General features: G+C 44.7%; 1 protein-coding gene across 14 annotated transcripts in view; it reads right to left on the bottom strand.

Moving 5' to 3' along the window:
• MBNL1 (muscleblind like splicing regulator 1) overlaps nt 1–23,580 on the bottom strand; it is a 112,947-nt gene that overhangs the window by 69,901 nt on the left and 19,466 nt on the right. For 8 of the 14 annotated variants that reach the window (XM_030495429.1, XM_030495420.1, XM_030495430.1 and 5 more), the window contains exon 2: nt 7,438–8,385. The exons of 2 other annotated variants lie outside the window; for them this stretch is intronic. In XM_030495429.1, the coding sequence (XP_030351289.1) occupies nt 7,438–7,611 (174 nt within the window). In that variant the 5' untranslated portion in view covers nt 7,612–8,385. Of the gene's footprint in view, nt 1–7,437; nt 9,072–20,013; nt 20,232–23,580 lie in introns of those variants that run through there. 4 more of the 14 variants (XM_030495421.1, XM_032920132.1, XM_030495433.1 and 1 more) reach the window with 3 other exon arrangements.

The following is a 23,580-nucleotide window of genomic DNA, read 5'->3' as shown; positions in this document are numbered from 1 at the left end:
TTAATATTATCCCCTATTCAACCAAAACACTGAAGTTGCTTCCAACTACCTCAACGGGTGTTCTGTATTAGTTAAATAATTAGAAGTTCCCTAATGAAGGGGATAAGTTATAAGTATTCAATAAGTTCAAACATGAACCCCAAAAAGATTTTATTTGCATAATCCTGTGTTTCAGTACCTGACAATTCAGTACTTACTTAAATCTTATTCCAATAGCTGTAATCCTTCTAGTGGCACCGCGCCATGAAGGAAAAAGAACTCTGGATCGGAATAAAATCATCTCATTTGTTATTTTATGCAGGGACTAATTCAAGAGTTGCTGTGCAGCCCTGGATGAAAAATCTAACAGCCTGGATTCCCCAGCCATTGCGTGAGGCTCACACAGTTGGGCAAGCAGGGACCAGCTGCCACAGTGCTGCTTGCGGACAGATGCACCTGTATGAGTTCACTCCCTCGTGAGTAGGGCTGCCAGCAAACATGCCAACTAGCACAGCCGGCAAGATGGAGAATCCGGGAGGTGGCTTCATATCCTCTAAAGACGAGAAAGATCACTCTTTTATTTCCCCCAAGCAGTGTAACGCAAGCCCGGTGGGAAGAAACACACAGCGAGGAGATCAACTTGATGTTGTCTGCTTGATCAGCAGACAACATCAAGCAATTAGTGCCCCTGAAACTGAGTGTTGTCTGAGATCCTGGTCCTCAAAACAGAAGAGCTGACCTGACGCCGCAGGCAGTGCTGCCCCCTCAAAGGTGCTCTGGAGTCTGCTTTCTCCCTGTGCTTGAGCATGGGGCACTGCTGCCACCCCTTCCCCGAGTTCAGACCCCCACCAGAAGCTGGATGGTGCCAGGAACTGGTTCCCGGGACAAGAACCGCTGCTGCAAAAGAAGGAGAGCAGGCGTTGGGCTCTTCACCAAGCCTATCCCCACACACCCATCGCCAATCCACGGGGAAAAACAACGCGACACAGAGGAAGCACAAGAAAACTGAGAGAGGATTAAAAAGGTGCCCACTACTAACCAAGCCCAAAACAATGCTGTTTTTTTTCTCTTAACACGGCTTTCTGAATCTGATTGAATTGGCGGGAGGGCTGCAGACTTGACTTGGCTTTGGTCTCCTAGAGAAGAGGTCTCATTCTCAGACACTGCACCTGGCTCTGACACAGAAGCTATTCCTGACATGAAGCACAGTCTTCTAAGCAGCATCCAGGGCAGTGTTTCCTAAACAGTATCCAGTTGGGCTAACAAGACTATGCAGTCCCAACGAAGAAACATTAATGCTTCTCCAAAGTCAAAAACCAGATGTGATCATTTGGTCTTGAGTGCAATTTGTTGCTTCCAACAAATTCAAGAGTGAACCTTGGCAACGAGGTATCTGTATTTAGGAAAACAGAGACTTGGAGTCATCCTGGGAAGGAGAGAAGCCTCACAGGCTGCTTCTGATCCCTCCTTTGAAGACCTTGGACAAACAACTGAATATTCTTGATGTGAGGTTTTCTTATTTTATGCCTCTTCAAATTTTCCCCAAAATTAGTTCAGAATTTTACTGATTTTGACTGTACCCAGGAGAGCTCCTGACTGTACGTAAGAGAAACCCACGCTGGTTTCTATTAAGTACAGCCTCCAAAAAAATGACAGTGCAAATGCTGCAATGCAATGTTTTAATTTTTTTTAATATCTTCCTGCAGATGTAGAGCTGAAACTGTAGTATGAACTCTGAACACTGCAATGAGCCAGAAGTCTGAATATCTGACAAGATTTCAAAATGCCATTCATATTCCCACTGAGAAACACACATGGTTTTGATTGTTTTTTTTAATGGACTGTTTGCCACTCAGCCTAACAATTGCACCATTTTCCCAATGTATTTGCCACTTTCCCTTTGCTTCCTCTTCTGGAGCTCAGCCTACTGGCAGACACAGGCTGAAGAGAAGAAAAATGGCAAATCAGACCTTAGGAACTTGAGCACTGTTTGTATTTTCATTTTTTTCCAAGGCTTACTGCTTTATGAGTTCCCTTGGAACCAGACGTGTGTCCATCTGCCTCCCAGCCCGAGCTGAATATCATCTCTGTGCCCTGAATGCTGTTACTGCCTCACGCTTCAGTAACGCCATATACCACAAAGTTAAAATTACTGAAGTCACTTGCTAAACTGTTCTGTGACTACATGTCTGGATTTTTTCTTCTGCCTTAATTAAAAGAAAGACAAAGCCAAAGATCTGCCATTTGCACATTACCAGTGAAATACACTTAACATGATTTTCTTTTCCTCGTATTAAAATCAACAAACAAGGTCCTTTTCTAGACTCTTAGGTAAGTATAACATGAAGGGAAATAACAAGTCAAAAAATCATTATTATTTGAAGCAGTGACAAAGTAGAGAGCTTTGAACAATTAATGATTACATCTCCGAGGCGGCAGAAATAAGGTGCCTGCCAAGTTCATCAACAACAACAATAAATAATAATGCATTTATATACTTTTAAGGCTTCTCAGTAAAAAGTGGCATGTCACTTCTACAGAGTTCAGGAATTTAACATAAAAAAAGGTAAGTACTTCAACAGAAGATAAAATACTAACATAATATGTATTGGTGGATTTCAGACACAAGGCACTAGAGCTTCAAACTCAAATGCTATCAGAGAAAAGACTTGAACTTCTAGTTTCTAGCTTTTTCTTAGAATTGCAAAAAAAGCAGAAAAACATGAAAGTTCAAGACTTTTCAGCTGTTGAAAGAAGAGCAGGAAGAAGCTTTTACACTTCACTGGGACATCCAACTCCAGCAGGAAACAGCCGCCTCAGCAGGACCATAACTTGAGAGGGCAAACATCTATTTGAAAGTTGCAGTGCCCATAGCGAACATTAGCTCCAAACGAAAAACTGTGATTTAGGCCAAGCTGTGTTCACCAAGCCCAAACCGAACTCATGTGAAGTTCGGAACAGTCAGAACCGGCATGTTTTGGATCATACCAGCTCACACCCCGCAGAAAGCCCACTACTGCACTGGAGAGGTGCCGATGAACAGCAGTGCTGACCACAACCAGGCCACAGCATGGAAAAGACAGTCTGCGTCCTCGTCACCCTTTCCCTGCTTTTGTCCTCACTGTTTTCACACTTCCAAAAATCTATGGCTAGGCAAGACCATGGGGCAGCCAAAGGCTGCAGCAGGCAGATGAGCCGCAGGCAGGCTGCTGGGTGTTCTCAGTGCATCTGCAGCCTCCTGCAAGACTTGCATTTGACATCCATCTTCCCATTGTCAAGGCATCTTTATCTCAGTTTTCAGGAAACGTCAGATGACTCATCTATCGGAACATCTGATGAAGTTAACGTAATTTCAAAAATTAATTCTACTTAAGTGTATTTTTCCAAGGGGAAAAAAAAAAAAAGAAGAATATTTTTAAATTATGCTAAAAATCTAATTTCTGTTGCAAACCGGTTTTCTGATTCAGGAACTCAAGAACTTATTTTTGCTATAGACAGTTTAACAGGCTTTTAGGCATCCAAATTTAGGAAAAAAAATCCTACGGCATTTAAACAACGCAAAGCCTGAGCTTGAGCTGACTCAGCCACTCCAGTGCACAATTTGAATACACTACATAATCATTCTTGTTTTAAAATTATCCTCCTAATATCTGAGGGTTAGATTATCCCACACACATTTATCTTGATTAATGCACTACCCTAAAGACAGCCTTGCAGATTTCATTAGGACTAATTAGGAAGCAGGGTATGCAACAGCAGGATGATACAATCTTGCTCTGATTGACATGGCCCTGACCTCTTCCTTGCACTCCCTTCCCGAGGTCACAGAATGCATGTGTCTCTCCTTTTCTCCCCCATGCTCTTAATTAACATGTAACAACTGCTGCTTGTTACCAATTCAGAATTAAAAAGAACCCGTGAGGTGTGCACACCGGACACGCTTCCCAACACATGCACGTGTCCAGAGATCAACATGGCAGTGGCACACTTCCACAAGCAGCCCTTGCAAATGTCAGCAACGGGACCTGCAGGTGACAACATGGCACGGAAGGGAGATTCTCAGGAGTAAATGCCCTTTTTGCACTAGACCTACACATACAGTTTTTGCTTTAATTTCACAGGGAAGGATAAAAGAAAAAATAGAAAATATAAATTTATACATATATATATTTTACCCAAGCTGAAAGTTCCACTTCTGAAACCTGTTTCTGCCTCTGACGAGCAGGCCGGATGAGCAGTATTTGCCCGCGGCTGGCTGTGCACTCCGTGTGCTCTGTCCCTGCACAACACCCGCAGAGGACACCTGGGACAGAGGCCAAAGTCTGGCCGGGCAGAGCTGAAGGGTAATGCCATCTCATGGGGTCCCCACAGAAAGTATTTGCTTTGCCTGTTTATGTTCTAAATATAGCAGAGCACACTGGCCATCTCCAGCTCGCGAGCAAGTATTCCTACCAGGGGCTGCAGCTCTCTGCAGCACTAACACACACCTGCCTGACATCTGCTAATATAAAGCTTTTTTTCTTAAACACACTAATTCTTGGGAGCGCTGTGAGTGAAAGACGCATTCATGGTCTGCAAAGAAAAATTCAGTGGCTAAATATCTGTCTTATGACCAAGAGATAATGCAAGAATAGCTGTTTAGTTAATACTAATATTACGCATATCTATACGAAATCAAGTATTTAACATTAAGTTCAACTTTAGGTGTGCTGCTATTTTAGTAAAGAACAAGGACATTATATCCACACTGCATTATTGAAACATTCAATATTACTTTTGAATGTCATAACCAAACCCCTTTTTAATTTGGTAAACTATTAACTGACCTTACAGGGTTTAGACAAATCTGGTAGAACATTTCCCTACATTATTTTTGCATTCAAGTTTGTGATATTGCAGAAAACATGAAGTAACTAGTGATTGTTTAGTTCTGCACACAGAAAAATTGACAAAGATCTGAAACAAAACCAAAACCAAGCGACTGCTTTTCCACTATGTGGATTGTACACAGAATTCACTGACGGGATATAGCCCATTTTCTGTTATCAAATGTATTCTCATACATTATACAAGCTACTTAACTGACAAAAAAAGAAAAAGACAAATAAACCCTGCGAGCTCAGAAGCCAGCTGATGACCATAGGCATTAGGCCTGGCCCACAGTGCAGCACCATGCTCAGCAGCAAGCAGTTCTCCCAGCTCTGGCAGCAGCACCACAACCCAGTCCCGCTCCCCAGGCTGCGGCAAGAGGACCCACTGGAGCCCCTCTGGCACATGGCACCGCAGCCACAAGTAAACCTTTCACCATGAACACAAGTAAACATATCTGGTAAGCAGGGTATTTTTAAATAGCAGATTCTTTCCCAGCTTACAACTCGGCTACTGCGCTGACTTTCCATGGGCAGTGGGAGTCAGCAACATAATACTGCTTGTAGTGTTGCCTACAAGTATTACCCATGGACCTTGCAGCTCTTTACAAAGGTGATATTTATCTTTGTCATTACAAAAGGAAACAGAAGAGCCCTGCTGATGGAGGTCCTGCGCCACAGGCCTCCTTGTCCAGCACCAAGATTTTAAGGCACTTCCAATGACCAAGGACATCAGAAATCTGAGCAGAGAATGCTGATGTACAGCAAACTCATGGAGTGCCTCCCAGAGCAAAGCAGATTCATGTCCAGTTAACTCTGCTGTCTTGTTTTAACCGTTTCAGTGGGATCCTCGCTCTGAAAGGCACAAGGCCAGCAGGGTGAGGCTGCCACGACCAGAGCACACCCTGCGACCAAACAGCAGTTCAGTGGCAAATCAAACGGAGGGATAGCGCGGGTGCTATCTTACCAGCAAACGCATCTCCACTCACAGCCTCTCACACAGAGGCAGGTTTAAATCTCCAAGGTCAGGCCCATGTTTCTGGCAGGTGTGCCACCACAGGGGCAGCGCTGCAGCAGGCCATGCAGCCACCAACGATGATACAGCATGCTATGGCTCACGCCACTGCTCACACCATGCCTCGGCCACGAAGAGGAAGCACGAGGAGGGCTCTCTGCTGCCCAGAGGCATGGCCGTGGTGGTGCAGAGATGGTGGGGCCAAGGGGCCAAGGACTCCCTATCAGCACAGGCAGCCCCTGGCACCAGCTCATGGTCCAACAGGTTTTTAAATGCACAGAAACATTTTCTTTCCACATTTGAAATTAATTTTTATTCCCCTCTCCCCCCCCCCCATAAGTCCTGTAATTTTAAAATACATTTGAACAACACAGAAACAAAAGCATTTCAATGTCCATTGGAGGGGGGGGGGGCTGGGTATTTTGGGCCTGAGAGCATTTTAAAGGTTCATCCTCTACGCTGATCTGAGACAAGACACATTTTTAAGCTCAGGAGCGTTGCAGGATTTATATAAACCCACTATAACCCACTTCCTGCCCAGCTCCCGCTGAGACTGGGGCCTGGCTGCTACAAGCGACCTGCAGTAGCTGGTTACAGCTTACAACTGCCTCCCCAGAGCACGTCTCTACCATTGAGCCATCTCCACACACTCTAGCTCTGCTCTGCTTCCCAGATTTGGTCTCAGGAAGAGAAAATTATACTGTAGAAATATGTCTGTCGGGGTTTTTTTTCTATTTCCCCAACTTTTGATTTTTTTTTCTTTTATGACTGTTCTGAATTTATCTTGCACTGTTTGTGGGATGAGTATTTAAATGTTAAGATGACTGAATTCACAAAAAATGAAGGGATGGTGCTGGCATTCACATGTTTAACACCTATTAATGAAACTACAGCCACAGTAAGACAGCAGCTGTACATTTACAGTGCCAAACTCAGATACCGCTCTTAAAAGCACAGTGAGGCTGTACCCTCTCTGCCACAGCCCTGCTTGCACGTCTAGAGGCGCCTTGCCTTGTGCTAAGCATCATCCTCTCCTTAAGCAAGTGCACTTGTGAGAAGGACAGGATAACCACAGCAGTCCCAAGCACAGAAATACAAGCAGGGTGCTCACAGACACCCAAATAACCTAGGGAGGAAAAACACTCTTCTAAGACTCACCATCAGCTGTCCAGAGACACCAACCACCCGCTGGTAGTTACGAGATGAAAACAAATCCTCATATTGCTTACGTGGTTTGTGCTATTAAAAACAAAGAATCCTTACAGTGACTTTGCTATTTCTAAGTGAAGCGCTCTTTATTCCAGCTACAGGCAGAGAATAACTTGGAGGCAAGGAACCAGCCATGCCGGAGGATTTGAGCCCTGTCAGGCATATTTTCCCTTCATTCCCCTATCCTTCCCTCTCCCCTGAGGAAAATAGCAAAACAAATCAACAAGCATCAATAAAATAAACGCAGCAAAACATCTCACTGTTGGCAGCCAGCAATTGCTCTCTTTCGGGCTGCAGGGTTTCTCTGGCTACAACCACTTCTTTCATTAACCGTATATCCTTGAAAATAATATAATATTTACTCACTTTCAGTGAATCAAAGCAGGCGATTACGCGTCCATTTTCAACTTGGCAGCTTTTCGATGGGTGTGCAAATTTACATTCCGTGTCTGGTCGTGAGCAAGTCCCCCTTTGGAACTCCCTACACACTTCCAGCGTTAGCCATTTTGTGTCCCGAATCGGTGTGACACTAACAGCCATCTTTAGATTTTACAGGTAGTTAAAATTTCCAATAAAACGGACAAATGAGTAGCTGAACTGATAACCTGGAAATGATCAAAGCACCACCTCCAAAATACTTTTCCTTCCCCCCCCCGTTCCCTATTTTAAAAGTACATGTAAAATTGGGTGGCTGCAACCTCAAGGAGAACGCGTGCCACCGGGAGTTCACAGTGTGACACTGTTAATGGACAGAGGCTTCGCACTTAGAGAAGCGCTCGGATTACCGGCGAGGTGAACGTTAGGAAGCGTGGCCCGGGACTAGCCTCGCGCGCTCAGTGGCCCATCCTGAGCACCAGCCGGAGCCCACGACGCACGCATGGGAACGTGGCAGACCCTCCGACACGGGATTTCCGAGCTCTGTCAGTGAAGTTGTCTGAAAGGTAATCTCCTCGCAGCTGGGTTTGCAGCAGGGGGTTGTGGTGCAATCGGTATCGATTAGTTTGGCATAGACAGATGCAGCAATTTAGAGCAACGATCGAGACGGGATTTTTTTTTTTTTTTTTTTTTTCCTCCTCCTCTCCTTTATTTTCGGCAGCAGAGATCTGACCTTCTCAGCAAACTTTTATTTTTACAGTAAAGCAGCCTGCGGCAAGGCCCGGCAGCGCCCTCCTCCCGGCGGGGCGGCAGCGGGTGGCTGCCCGGGGTCGCTCTCCTCGCGGTCTAGCTGGCAGCAAGCAAGGCAAAAAGCAGCGGCTGCTCTAGAAGCGGTCCCAAGCAGCAGAGACGTCAGGAAAGGCACTTCTTAGTACCGACCTGCAGAGAGAAGAGACACGTTTACAATTCGCCGGGCGGCACGGGGGCCCGCGGAGCCGCCGCCGCCCGCGCAGGGCACTCACGCCAGCGCCGCCGGGCTGCGGAGAGAGGGCCGCGTCCCCGGCGGAGCCAGGCATGACCGGGAGCGAGCCAATGGCAGCGAGCGTTGCAGCGATACTCCGGGCGGGAAGCCAATGGCGGGGGCCGTCTTATGAAAGGTCGCGCCTGTCGGACGCAAGCGCTGCGCGGCGCTGCCCCGAGCGCCGAGCGCGCCCGCCCGGCCGCCGGGGCTCGCCCGGCCGCCGGAGGACGAGCGGGCGGGCTCGGGCCCTACCCGGCATGCAGCGAGCGGGGCGGCCCATCGCGGCGGCGCGGGGAATGGTGCCGCCCGCCGCCTGCGCGCCGCCAACCCCCCTTCCCCTCCGGTCGCCTCAGGTACAGGCTCCCCGCACGGAAGCGGCGCGGCCGGTCGGACGCAGAGGTGCGGGCCCGCCGGGAGCCGTCACATCGCCGCGTTACGGTGCGGCTGGCACCGCCCGGGGGCTGGCGGCGGCGCGGCCCCTCCTAAGGACAAACGGCGCCTGCCCCGGGACCGGGTCGGCCCCGATGCCACGGCTGGCTGCCCGAGACAGCCACCGTGCTGGCCAGCCACTGACAGCCGTGCCGGGTCTCCGCACACCGGCCCGGACCCGTGCTCATTCGAGACCCCGGGAACACCGTGCCTGCATCCGCGCGACCGCCCCCTCCAGCAGGGACCGGCCCTCGCTTCCTCCCTCAGCGCGCTGTGGGGGAACTACAAGCTTCGTGACGAACTCCGTTCACTTTAAAACCACCCAGGCATGTAACAGCTAGGAACGAGAGCGTAAACCTCTCCCTTTAGATGCCAAGGTGAAACCGTTGTTTCTTCGAGACGAGTTTCAGACACCCAGCTTTGCCACAGAAGTCTGGGGCCACGAGTAAATACAACTCTGTAATAAAGGATAGTTCCTGGCCCAGCATGAAGATTTTGGAAGAGCAGAAGGGCCCTTGTGGCAGCACCAACGACGTGCCATGGGACAACACTGGAGCCCCTGGGCAACACTGACAATGGGAATTCTACCAGCACTGCAAGCCCCAACAGCATCCTGCCCACGGGCGTTCAGAAGGTTGTTTCCGTCCCTGTCTTTGTAAAGACACTGCTCCACAATCTTTGTATTTCCTACCACCATCACCTGCCAAAGCAGTATCCCTGTCATCAGGAACATATCCTGGAAATGCTGGTCAGCATGGATGCATACCACGATGAAAATCTACTAAGGGTCTTTTTCCAGGGACTAAGTGATTAGAACAACAAACTACAGGAGAAGTAAAGCACACCTAATACAGCTAATAAGATTATAATAGGCACCGTTGTTTCCTTGCCAGGACACTTGTAACCATGCCCACATTTTTAATCCCCGCTAGCAAGACTTGCAAGCACAAGTTAACAGCTAGGTATGTTTCTGGTAAACACAGATACTTCTTTGCTTCAACTGTCTAACCGTCAGGAATCGGACTCATCCTGTGCCAGCAGTCACTACTGATCAATGCTTGGGACTACAGCAGAGACTCAGGTCTTGAAAAACTCCTTCTGTAACAAGTGCTCAGACAAACAAGTTGGAGTCTCCCACCTGTGCCACAGCACCTGCTGTGAAGGGCCAGCACCAAGCAGAACAATACCAAGCACTGACTTTTCCAAACACCAACAAGACTTAGACCAGGAATTGATGAATTTACATGCTAAAGCAAATACAAGTTAAAGGCCACATTTTCAAAACAAGATACTTAATTTCACTCTCATTACAAGAGTAGTCAGTCACCCCTAACAAGGAAAGAAGGATAACATGGAGGCAACACACAAAATGAAGACAGATGAAAACTATCCTTTGTGCTTACATGTAGTGAAAAGAGTAATATTCCTGGTACAACTCACCAAACTATCTTTTATTCCTACCTTTGTAGTAAATTTTCTATTTGGAATTGGACTAGCCACCTAGTCAGAGCAAAATCCTGTCCCTGTTGAGGTTAGTGACACATCTGTAACAACATTACATGAGGCTGAATTTCACCCCTCGTTCTTCAGGCTGTCAGCTGCAAACAGAAAAGTTACTCCAAGGAGCTGCAATGCCTCAAAGGGAAATCTTCTGAATGTGAAGAAATGCTAGGTCTATATTTTGTCTGCATAGTTACTTGAAGAAAAATTGTTTGGTCAGAATTTGTTACCTGAAAACAGAGCAGAAGTGTCAGCTTTAAAAGTAGCCTAAATAACTAGCAAAAATAAAGACTGACTTCAGAGCAGAGGTACATCTTCAATATCTCCACTAAATAAAAATGTTAGCATAGAAATACAATTATTTTATCTGCATAAGCCGCTTTCCCCTCGCTTTGAAATTCTCTTGGGAGTTCCAACTCCCCAGTAAGCCTCAAATGCTAAAGGATAATACCCCTGTCTCCAAGAAAACCCAGCAGATGTAAGTGATGTCTCTCTTTGGCTGTCTCTGATAAGCTGGGAAAGACTGCAACAAATCCAGAGGGAGGAACCCTGGTGAAAGACAGGAAAAGGATTTACTTGATTTTTTTTTTTTAATTAAAATTTATTCAGGGGCTGACAGTTTCCAGACTCCACCTCATAGGCCATTCAGTACCAAAGGCTGTTCTTAATCCACAGGTGGTTTTTGAAGTTCACCTTTCGAAATCTGGAAGTATTTGCTACTTGTCCTGGCAATGCTGCAACATTGGCTTGGCCAAAGCAAAATCTTGCCTTCACAGATTATTAGGAATACAAGGGAAATGAAGCTAAAAAATATTGAAAACATATTAAAATGTGATTCTCAGAAAAGACGAAAGAAATAACAATGAGAAGTCATTCCTTAAAAGGTTAAGACAGATGACAGTTGTCTGCTGAGCTGGGTTAATGAAAATCATTTAGAAACACCTTCACAAATCGATGGAAAGGTTATCTGGAAATGCCCAAGAAAGTGAAAATAACACAGAAAGGACCATGTGATTATGGTTTCCAAGTTCTGATTAAATACATTCAACTTTCATTACTTCCCATTATTGCTATAAAGAAATGTTGTACAGCCAGGTTAGTGATATCGTTTTCCTCCCCTTCTCATTACAGTCTTAGACACAAAACCAAGGTCTCTGAATGGGAGTGCCCCACTGCGCTACGACTCTCCCAAAGAGCCACTGCTCTCACTCTTCCTGTACCTGGGTTTGCTGGATGTTCCTGTTTTCTTATGTCAATTCACACACATCTCTCAGAAAGAAATATGCATAAAGCTGGACATGCAAAAAGCACAATATTAAAGGAGAACACGGAAGCGCAGAATGAAATTTTTATGCTCAGAGAAAGTGGAAGCTGAAAATACCAGCCTCAGTGACATGAGAACTGTCAGCAAGAACAGACCATTACACAACGTGAATTCATCCTCATGACAATGACTCCAATGAGATAGGGAGTAAAATCAATATTCTGTTTACATTGACAGTACAGTATCAAAGCTTGAAATTGCCAAATGGCTGTCTTTTAAATAAATTAAAAAATTACTGCCTGCCTTACAGTATTTTTTAAAACGCCTCTGCCAAATTCAAAGTTTACTAATAACATATCTCAACATAAAATTTAGAGAAGATACAGCAATTACTTCATGGCACAACTGAGGGATGTAATTAGAGCGCTGTCACAAAATTAAGCGGAAACAATGAGCTAATTAACATCTTGGCCACATAACAGTGAAGGATTGGTTAAAGAAAAATATTCTTTAGTAAACTACTGCTGAACAAAGCAAACTGGTCTGGTACCCATTATCCCCATACGACGGCACGTAAAAGCATGAAGACCCCTCTCTCAAATTTGCACTTTGGCACATATTGGGAAAAGCAGAGCGCCAAGACAGCAGCACAGAACGGCCAGCTCGGAAGTGGGAATGCCAATACTGCACCACTCAACATGTATTTCACAGCCCCCCCGCCCAGCAACTTTTGACTTAAACTGAGCTTGGTATCAGCACTGAACTACTGAGCAAGTCCCTCACTGGATTTGTAAAAAAACTGCCAACATGAGTTCTATGACCCAGATACTTCGCATAATATTCATAGTTTTAGTAGTAGTAGTACTAGTAGTAGTGTTTTAAAGGTTATTTCTCTACTATTTTAGCTCTGACAGAGTTGCTTGGGAAGGCAGAGCAACCTCCCACCGACTTCAGTGGGCTGCTTAGGCACATCCTCATCAGACGTGTGTTTATCTTGAGTATATTTCACAGTTTCTGAAACTATTTTAGCAGAAACACCTAACTGTGACATTACATTGGAATTTAACACATCCAAGTGTACTCAGTTCATGAAAACCGGATAAATAAAGAAAAAAAGAAGCAACATGTCACAAAGTCAGTGCCCCCCGCTGTGCACATATTACAGCAACATGCAGAAATAAGGTTATTTCCTTGAAATCAGTTCTCCAAGATTCACATCTGTAACCAAACCGTGACCCAATTCCCAACAACAGTGTAAGGACACTGATGTACAAATCCTTTCCTTTCCCACTTCAGATTACAGTAATGCTATTTCCAAGTTAGAAGGTTATAATGCAAATGCCATAAACCCTCTTTCCTTTAAAGAGCAGACAGTTATGAATTAACCACTCTTACTGTAATTTAAAAAAAACTTTGAAGTAAAGAAATATGCCTGTTGAATTTTCTTTTTTTTTTTTTTAGAACCAATGGTATATATCAATCTCCTTTACAAAATTTGGGATGCCAGACATGCAGAATTCACATTATCTGACAGCATCGGATGGATGTGTATTTATAAACTAAAATAGGGAAAGGTCAGTGTCTGTCTCTCGACTAGGACACGCGTACACCAGCTATTATTTTGCTCTGTCAACCTGCAAGCCAGAGACACAAAATGGGAGGAAGAACTACGCTGCATTTAATTCATTTTGCCATCCATTTATGTATTACAAAGCATTCACATATCCATCCACACCCCTAAAGCTGCAAATACTGGTTTTGGTAGTAAAACCATACCCATACTATAATTACTTTACCATGACATTTATATAATACATTTTAGAAATGGGAATTTCTGTATTATCCTGGCATAGGAGAATTTCAACCATAAAAGAAGTGACATTTCCCAAGCAACTCTAAAAAGACGTTGTTTATCTTTAAAAATAACACTAACCTAGTGACTTAACTTGGAACTCCAAAAAGTAAATTTTTTAACAAACAAATTGAATTGAAATAACCAAAAGCTCTTTTATTAAGATCAGTCCTATGTGATTGTTCTAATTAATATTAATTTTAAACACTGTGTTCCTATACAAAGACATTTGAAAGGCTGTAACAAAATAACTGTGCACTCTTCCAGAAAGAACAGATCTATTTATTAATCAGCCTTTTGCATATTAAAGACTTTTTTTTTTGTGAATTGCAATCATACAGAAGCCAAGTGATGCAGGAGAGGGGTGAGATGACCCACGTCAGTGGTATCACACCAGAATCGGTTTCTCACAAACCCAGCGTCTCTCTGGGGTAGCACGGAGTGCACGAGCATGGCAACCACTTCCCTCTGACATCAAGTTCAGCTGATGCCAATGGTTTCAGGGAGGAAAAGCAACCAGGAAGAGCTCTCACCCTTGAGAGATGCAGCAGACACCCAGCCTAACTTCTTGCAGGTCAGATGCCTTAGCATCTACTGTATAGCAAGGGAACATATACTGGCACCTCATTACTGCTAAGGTTCCCACTTTTTACAATCAGATATACTGTTTTTCACTTCCCTTCTTAAAGCAGCTGCCACGTGGCCCTGGCTGCAAAGGCTTCCTCAGAAACAGCTGGATAAAGCAGTGGGTAAAATGAGACCACTCTGGTGAGCACCTGATGGATTATGGCATATACATGGTCAGTCCCGACATTATTATTAATTTATTACTAATAGCATTTGCTTCAGTCATAAGCTCCTCCACTTCACTGACCTACCCTAGCCTGGGCACCACCTCCCACATTTGCCCCCATCACCAAACTCTAGATTCCAAAGTTCTTGTCCATTCGCATGATGATCGCTTTGTTATGTGAACAATTATGAATTAGGAGTCTGCATGCAGCCACCACATCTTTGCACACGTCAAATTAACTGGCAATATTAAAACTGAACTTAATTACCAGAAACGGAATAGGCCATTGATGTCACCTGCTCCAAGCCTGTGCATCATCCTGCTCCCTGCTCGCCCTGTGGAGAGATGTCCGCCACAGTGGGGCCTGCCAGGGCTTCTGCAGCAAAATTCAGTGGGGCACCTTACCTCTAACTGCCCCCTGCAAAAACGAGCATGCTCCTAGCAAGGCAAATCAGTTATAATTACGTGTATTGCTTCACCTTGCATCTGACTTGAGGGCAAACAAAAAGGGACATGAACACAGATAATGAGGAACACGTTATACAGAGTTCCGCTTTCAACAGCAAGTCAGACCTCGGGTTTCAATGGCCAGGTCACTTAAGCTCAGTAATAGTGAGCTGTGGCAACACTGTAACGATCACATGCTTCTCTCCAAGGACGAGAAAATTACATGGGATAGGGATGTTGATGCCGTAGGGACCGCACGAGAGCTGCTAGCAGCGCCAAGCCAGCACCCCAGCACCCCAGAGCACACCCCAGCACAGCACCCCCAAGAAAGGCTCAGGAGACCCACATCTTTGAAATCACCCCAGTCCCCAACAATCGCACCCCTGCCATGCTGAGGACACCCAGAGCAGTGAGGCAACACCAGCTTAGAGTGAGGACATGACTCGACATTAACGTGAATCACAAGGCAAAGGTAGTTCTGCAAAACTACTCCAGCATCTGTTGCAAGACAGATATAATGCTGACTGCATTTCAGTTCAAAGCTTTCTGTTTCTCAAAGAATCTCAAATCCAAAATAACAGCATTTTCTATGTTTGAATAAATTCTGGCCTTACATTTAATTTAAATTTGTCAGTGATATCCTTCCAGGAAGTAAGAACTTGGATGAAGAAAATAAAATGAATCTAAAATAATTTTATTGTTCATGCAAGAACCTAAATCCTCAAGAATGGGACTAACTCTCTACGCTCTGTCACCATCTGAGGTATCCAAGATAATTGTTAGGCACCAATATAAGATCAAAATGATTCTCCAGTACACAGCAAAACTTATCAAGCTTAAGAGATGCTTTTCTTAACAGAGAGCACTACACACACAGTGCTCAGCAGCACAGAAGCACTTATCGATACAATTAATTCTGCTTCATAAAAAATCTCACCCAAGCTACATAAATAGATGTGTCTTCCGATATCAAGGAAAAGCTCCAAAGTAGTCACCATTACTAAAAAGAAGTAACAGAACCTGAAGGACTGTATTTTAGGAAGGAAGTGAAAAATGTCTTTGAGACCATTTTTTAATCAGTATTTGCTGTAATTTATTGTTATGCTTGTTCATTTTGAATGCTTGTTCATTTGATCTTTATGCAGCTAACAATAATCACGAAAAACAACTTTCAACAGCCCCTGTTCAAACAGCTGCTTCTGCACAAAACCTCATCCAGACGAACCGCCATGACTGGAGGAGAATTACGAAGGGACATCGGAGCAGGGCTGTTCCCAGTGCAAGCCGGCAGCCATGCAGTTAACGGGGATCCTCCTGGTGCTGCAGTGTGCTGTGTGCAGGTTTTTAAGGTTAGCTTTCCTCCCCTCCTCTACCAAGAGTTGGGTTTGGTAATGAATTTTGCTAACACTCATTTTGTTCATGGATTCCCCAATGTCTGCATGATCCTGTTGGTGTGACACTGCTTCGGTACATGCTTGCATACAACTTTTCTCCCATTTTTCTCCTTTGGCTGTGGGTAATAAGGATGAACTTAGGGGAGGATGAAAAAGAGATTTTCTGGTTATTTCACTGCCCAGAAGGCCCTTCCAGAAGGTCGTTCTTCGTATGGGAGGAAGCTGCAATGCCGTCACACCTGCAGACAGCGCTGCAGCAGAGACCCCATCTGCTGCCAGCGCAGGGTCCTCGGGATCTCCCAGGGCCACTAGGAAAAAATGGCTTCAGAGACACCACTGGTGTAACACAAAAAGGCACGAGATCACCCACAGGCTGCTATCATCTGCACTTAATAAACTCATATTTTAAAAACAAAAAGAAGAGAAAGAGCCAGCAGCAGCCTGGTTGGTGTGGGAGGTGCAGCAAGTACGGTGGCACCTGCTGCATCACCGCAAACAGCAGCTACAGGGAGTTTTCAGCTTGGCCAGTCTGATATTTAGAATGGACCAGGTCGTCACAGACTACCTTGCTAATTTTTATGTATGGCTGTTGCATGGCTATCTGAACTATTTCAGAGCTCACATCTTCCACAGAATAATCAAGGAATGTCTCCAAGGCAGAACAGACGCAGACCCTTCATTACCCTCTTGCATCCATATATTCCTTGTGGTTTCACACTGTAGTAGCGGCTGGATTGCTCTTATTCCAACAACATGCATCTGTAAGTCTCGCAGCTTGCTCTGCTCGTGCCGGGCCGAGGGAGTGACCTCTGCTCTAGCAAGGCCCTGCACACAAGGCACGCAGCCTGGACAATGTTTTTAAAAGTATCTAAAGCACTCAGGTTACACCCATCGTTAGAGTTACTTAAACATTCTTAATTTGTAAACAATCCAAAATAAAAGTTTGAAGAATGACACTACATGAAAACCCAATACAAAGAAGGGCTCAAGCCCAGCTAATGTTGCCACTCGCGCTGAGCAATAGCTCTGCAGCTCGCTGTTTTATTTCTAGAGAAAAGCTACGTAAAGCCTCGTGTAATACCCAAACATTTACCATCATTGCATATCCCCACTATTTTTATCTGCTCTCCAATAACATTTCTCACATGGAAGATTCCTCTCTCTCCTCTACTTGAGCTCTCCTCAATGTGTCCCCTTTTTCATTAGTGTACCTGTGAAAGCTACCGAAACCGAACACCACAGTGAAAGAACTTTGGAAAAAAGATGAAAAGATTACTGTTTTCCTTGTAGTCTCACTCTTGCCTGTAAAGGGTATTTACGAATACTGAATATGAAAGTTTAAAATTCTAGTCTTATACAAAAAACAAGGAATATTTGGAAAATAGCTTCTGAAAGATTTAAGAAAAAGCAATTTTTATAAAAAATGGTGATTAAAACCAGAAAGCTTAGAAGTTGAAAACAAAACAAACCAACCCAAAGCAGTAATTTTGCCTGTCATGCAGAAAAATGAGTGAAAGAAGTCCAAATTCTTGTATTCTAGTTGCCACCATTAGCTGTATTTAATTAGAAGAATGGAACAGTTGTGTCTACTTTTCACAAAAAAAAAAAAAAAAAAATCACATAATTGAAGATTTATTTATGGAGTATATTTGCACATAAATACAGAAGCTTAATAAAATGCTGGTAAGCAGCTAGCCTGATAGCTTCCCAGGGACTTTCTTCTAAGCAGTTTGCAAAGCTAAGTCCTAGCAGCAAGTGCCTGCACTCCTAGAACAACATTTTTAACCGTTACACATCAAAAAGCTGAAAAGCACATAATTACATTATCCATATCACGGACTCACTACCTTTGATTTTTCACTGCTTGTGAAAGAAGTCTAAAAGTCAGTTTAAGTTTTGCCTACATATTGAGCACTGAAGGATTCCCGTATAAAATTACATATGGAAAAGATTTCACTGAAAACCAGAAGTGATCATACAAAGTCAAGAGTGCTGCCCAGGCACTAATAAAGTCTTCCAAATACTGGAAGAAACATTTTTTTGTTCAGATTTGACTTTTTTTTTTTTCAAAGCTTCAGAGAGTTACAGAAAAACATCTAGTTTATTTCTCATAAGTAAATCGTGCTGTGTTTATTGGTATGTGCAGCTGGCAAGACCTTTCCCTCCATGGAAATGAGATGGCACAAGCAACACCAAAATAGCCAGTGTGAGTTGTGTTGGCGAGCACCAGCCTTCAGGGATCAGTGAGGAAGAGGAAGGGCGGGTGGTTCTGCACAGCCAGCCCCAGCGCAGCCGCCATCCCGCCCGCACCTCTGCGAGCCAACTTGGCCGATGTCGGAGCACCGGCTCTCGGGCGCCTGCGCACACGGAGACATGTATTTTCTATGGTGAATCCAGGACTAATTGCTGCTGCCTTCAGCTTGGCAACCTGCTTGGAAAACCTGACGCATCTGCCTGGTTCAGCGAGCTCCTGGAGCCTGCACACTCCTCCACCATGTCTCCGGAGAGCACGGACTTTAAAGGCTCGAGACCTCAGGTATATCTAGACCCAATCAATGCAGTGAAGTTCATTTTCTACTACAGCAATTTACTTAAATTTAAAAGAAAAGCTTATCTCCTTGAACACCATGTAGGTGTCACTACAGCAGAGATATCGGCACTCCAATGCCAGAGCTAACAGAGTCCCAGGAGCATGCTCCTGTCCGACGTGCCCTGCTGCAAGCCAACCTGGGTGGGCTGTGGCTGCCCACCCGTGGACCATGCCCCCCCTGTGCCAAGAGGGGAGTGTGGCATTGAAGGACTACGAAGAGAGGTGTGCCAAGGGCCTTGCGGGCCGAGCTGAGGAGCTCTGATCGCTCTCCCTTTTTTAGAAAGAAAAAATTCCCATTAACGTCTCTGGAAGCAGGATTGGGCCCAGGGCCCATAAATGCTCTGGGTTCCCAAGCCCTTACTCACCACTCGCAGTCAGACTCACTTGCTCGGGAGCCAGTAGTGCAACAGGAATGCGCAGAGCCGCTCCAAGCAGTGCGGGCAGCAAGGGCTGCGGGCACCGCGCTGCTCCCCGCTCCTCCAGCCTGCACCGCTAGCACCTGCGCCCAGGCTCAGCCAGAGGAACAACTCTGTGCTTTGTACTCGTCGCATTAAACACTGTACGTGCACTTCAGAAATGCCGTCTCTCTGTCTGTGGGTACATATAAAGGGTGAACGCAGATGCCATCAACTGAGCTTCCCATGCAGGCTCTTCAGCAAACTTGAACTTACAGCCACTCAAGTCAGGACATGTTATTTATAATGCTTTCTACATTTTACTTTTCTCTCCATGCATTACCTGCTCTAAGTTCAAGCCCAAGGCATATTTTGCCTTGCCAGATGATCTGCGACCGTCTCATGACTTATTACATTGTTATCATCACTAAGCTTAGCAAACAGGGCTGCTAAGTCTATCAATCTTCTGAAACACGAAGTCTGAAACCGTAGAAACAAAACATCTTTCTACAAGATACATAAAATGTGGTATACTGAGATAAGGGGAAAATTCAGTGCATGCTCTGTTAATTTTTCTCTGTGCCACTGCAAGCAACACTGACGCACTTCTGTAAGAACCAACTCTGAATGTAACATTACTGACAAGTATGTAAATGAAAGAAAAAAATTCCTTTTACAGCAGCAGCCTCCCTCAGGGGCAGACAGTAAAGTACACTTCCAACAGGGAAACCTCGACTGTACACCAAAGTGTAAACTGCCACCTGTGAATTCACAGGAAGAACTGATAAAACAAGTCAAATACTGCTGGGCAAGCAATGGAGGGCTATGCGAAAGCTCACTTTCCAAAACGACTAGATGTATTTTAACCTGTCTAGTACTTACTTCTTTTTATCGTGCTGAAATTCATTCCGATTCAGCCACTGTTACACAGCTTGTATATTTATGTCCCAAAATATTTTTCTGTTAAAACAAATATTTAGTATATTTGCCAAAAGCGCAAAGTCCTGAGAGCAACACAGGCAGTTGCACACTTCCTGACAGCGCTCAGATCAGGGCTGTAAGTTGTTTGTCTCCAGGACTTCTCGCCAGCAGCGGCCTCCAACTCCGGGAGGCTGCGGGGCTGCGCAAGGACAGACAGACCCAGGGGCTGAGCCGGCACACAGCTGCGTGACAGCAGGGGCAGCGCAGCCCATGACCCTGCGCTGCGTTAATGCTGACTGTACACTTGGCTAATAGAAATGATCACCTGGCTACATGAAACTTAGGGCCAGTTGCAGTTTACTCAGCCCTGGCTTCCCATGTTTTCATGTGCAAGCAGCAGATTCCACCAAAAATGGACTGGAAGCAGGCTATTTAGCATCCTAGTGACAGAAGTATACTTTTACTTTATAAACTGATGCTGATATTACTAACTAATGCATGTAGCAATTATCCCATTGAAAATTCAAGCTGCATCTAATGAGAACCTAAATTAAGCTTTAGTGAGGACAGATTATATCTGTTGCAAACTTTGACATTTTTTCTTTGTAGTACACTAAAAGAGAGTTTCCCAGCTACCTAAAATAAAGATATTGTGACTAAAAGTATTCTTTTATAACAATGCAGCAGATGCACATAATTTTAAACACGGACTATTTCACAGGTTAGTAGCTGGCAGCAAGTAGACATTTTAAAATAATAACTGATCCCAAAGGAAAACGAATTCTACAGAGACATAGCTGGATTTCATTCTGAGGTCAGCACGCATCAAACCCTCACAGTGGCCAAAGAGCCAGATGGGTGCGGGCAGCCTCATGTGTGCTGGCCTGCACCAGCTCAGCACTGCTGCTCTCACTCTCCTCTTGCTGCCACTGAAGCAATGGAAGAAACTTCACATTGGTCCCAGAGCAGGAAAATTTACTGCTGATTCTGAATGCACAGAACAGTGTAAAACAACATTTGCCACTGGCTTTGTTCTCCAAGCAAAGCAATGACTAAGACATGCACCCTGCACAAAGTGCTGAAGGTAGAACGGGAAGGGGTGACATCAACTTGAACATCCTTACCAGGAACCATGCTCCATTGTAAAAAGCCATATGCAAAACCTTCAACTCTCAACTCTTTATATTAAATGTGTATTTTTTTAATCTTGTTTCATTACAACTGCGACACAGTTTTAATGGTCCCTTCTCTTTCCCTGTTAATTGCTGGGAACTCTCATTGACACTAATGGGAATTACAATTGCACATATTCACGGCAGAACAGACTCCAAATGTCACCAAGGATAGCAATAAAAAAACCCATTCACATGTTTATCCTTTCAGTAAATATTTACAGGGCAGTAGGAAGGAAATGTTGTTTACTTTGCTGCATTACTTGGGAAATGAAGTTTACAATATATAATTGTTAATAAAATAAAATAAAAAATAATAATCACAGGCAACTGCTCTAATCCCTAACGAGGACAAACAGTGCGGACCAGCACATATGCAGGCAAAGGAAAGCCACAGAGCCTCTGCCTGCCCCTGGCCCTAAGTGGGGCTGGAAATGGGACAGATTTGAACATGGGAGTACCCAGAGAAGCAGTCAAACCCAGTCAGGTTCCTCACCTTACAGCTGCTAGGTGTATGAAGCACACGAACCAAAATCCTGGATCTACACATCCGAGCTCTGCTCACACTCCAGCCAATCTCTGAGCCCCCTGGCAGCACCTGCACATTCATGTGCAGGATTATTCTGCCACCCCTCACACCACCCCTCACAAACCAGTAACAGTACAAAACTGGATTACTTCAGGCAAGACCCGATCACTGATATCAGTGTCCTCCCCTGTTCATACTGGAAAACCACCACAAAAACATACAAAATACAACCACAGTAAAATTCCTTCTGGACAGAAGTGGTTGCAGGATTTTTTGGATAAATATTCATAGTTACAGAAGCCATCCTCAGCACGGACAAAAATCATAAAAACCTGACAACAAAAGAGAACAGAACTTTTTGTGCAATTTTATCTTAATGAGCTGGCCCTTGTTAAGAGCAAAATCACCTCTTTGTAGCATTTGCATTTAAAATGTGCATAAGGCAAAGGAAAACACGTATTAAGCCTTTGAAAGGAATGAATAGTTACTGCAAGGCGTCTTTTATAATCCAACACATGTGACTCCCTCGGTGGTGCTGTTAGAGAAATGATGTTCACAGTTTGTACAAGTGGTTCCCAAGTAGCAATCATCCTCTGTTCTGGACATCAAGAGGTGCTAAGGCTCATCCTCCTAATTACAGGCATTCCTGTGCCATTACCACTTCCACATTGAATCTGAAGCAGCAGAACAAAACAAGCACTTAAAGGAAATAAAAACAGGGGAAAGCATATATTTTAACAGTGTAGATTTTCATCTACACCACATGTATAAGAACCTTTACTGTGGCCACATAACCCATCCTGGACAGTAGGGTACAAACCTAAAAACCACGCAGCCTTAACGGTCTGTGCTCCTCTGGGCAACCAAAATAACACCCCTGTGGAGCAACACCCTTCTGACTGCTTAATGTTTGTTTCAGCTGTCTGGTGTGATGCATCACCATCTCCTGCACTTCAAATTTATCTTCCAGGTTTCCAATATACATGAGCTCCAAGTTTAGGGAAGTCAGGTTTGCACCTGGGGCAGGGATGCAAAGCAGCGCAGCTCAGAAGCTGTGCAAAGGCCCCAAGACAGGACATTTACCAGTCCTCTAAAACCCTCTGGATGACAGACTGCAGTGAATGACACTACAGATCTTGTTCAATAGGATCTTCCCTGCTTCTGAAACTTTGGAAAGCAGCATTTTCAGTCCTCCTGAGACATGCAAACTGGGCAAGCACCAGAAATCTCCATGCAAAACAGGTTTTAAAAGAAAGCAACAGCAGCACCTGCTACTTTCAAACCGTTGTCAGTGTGTGGTATTTGTCACAGAGGTGTCTAAAAAGGTTAGTTTATTCAACCCCTGGCGTCACTGTAGGAAGCAGAAAGTAGATAAACTCAGTAATTATTACCTAGTAAGAAGAGAAAATTATAAACAGCATCTGAGACTTAGTGAACAAACAAAGTAGTAGAACTCAAGAGGTGGAATACTGCAAAACAAAATACACCATTTCTAAAACTGAATGTCTACATTTAAGGCTTGAAGCAGTTTGATTCATATGTATTTAGTTCTGATTATACTGTTGAACTTCCCAAAGCAGCATGAACTAACAGAGTTTCCAGTCTGAACTAAAAATCAGCAGAACTCCCCAAAATTTTTGTGTCCCTGCCAGCGTGCTGGCAGGGGGCTGTATGCCCCACACTGACCGCAGCCCAGTGTGGAGCCGTTCCCGCACCCCAGCCTTCCCGAGGCACCCATGGGGCAGTCACTGCGATAGCGAGGTACTCAAGGAACCTGCACAGCACCCTACCATACCCCCATTTGGTGTCTGTCTTAGGATTATGCTT

This window comes from Strigops habroptila, chromosome 8 (genome assembly GCF_004027225.2).
Source record: "Strigops habroptila isolate Jane chromosome 8, bStrHab1.2.pri, whole genome shotgun sequence".
Classification (NCBI taxonomy): domain Eukaryota; kingdom Metazoa; phylum Chordata; class Aves; order Psittaciformes; family Psittacidae; genus Strigops; species Strigops habroptila.
This window is presented reverse-complemented; position numbering and strand designations above follow the sequence as displayed.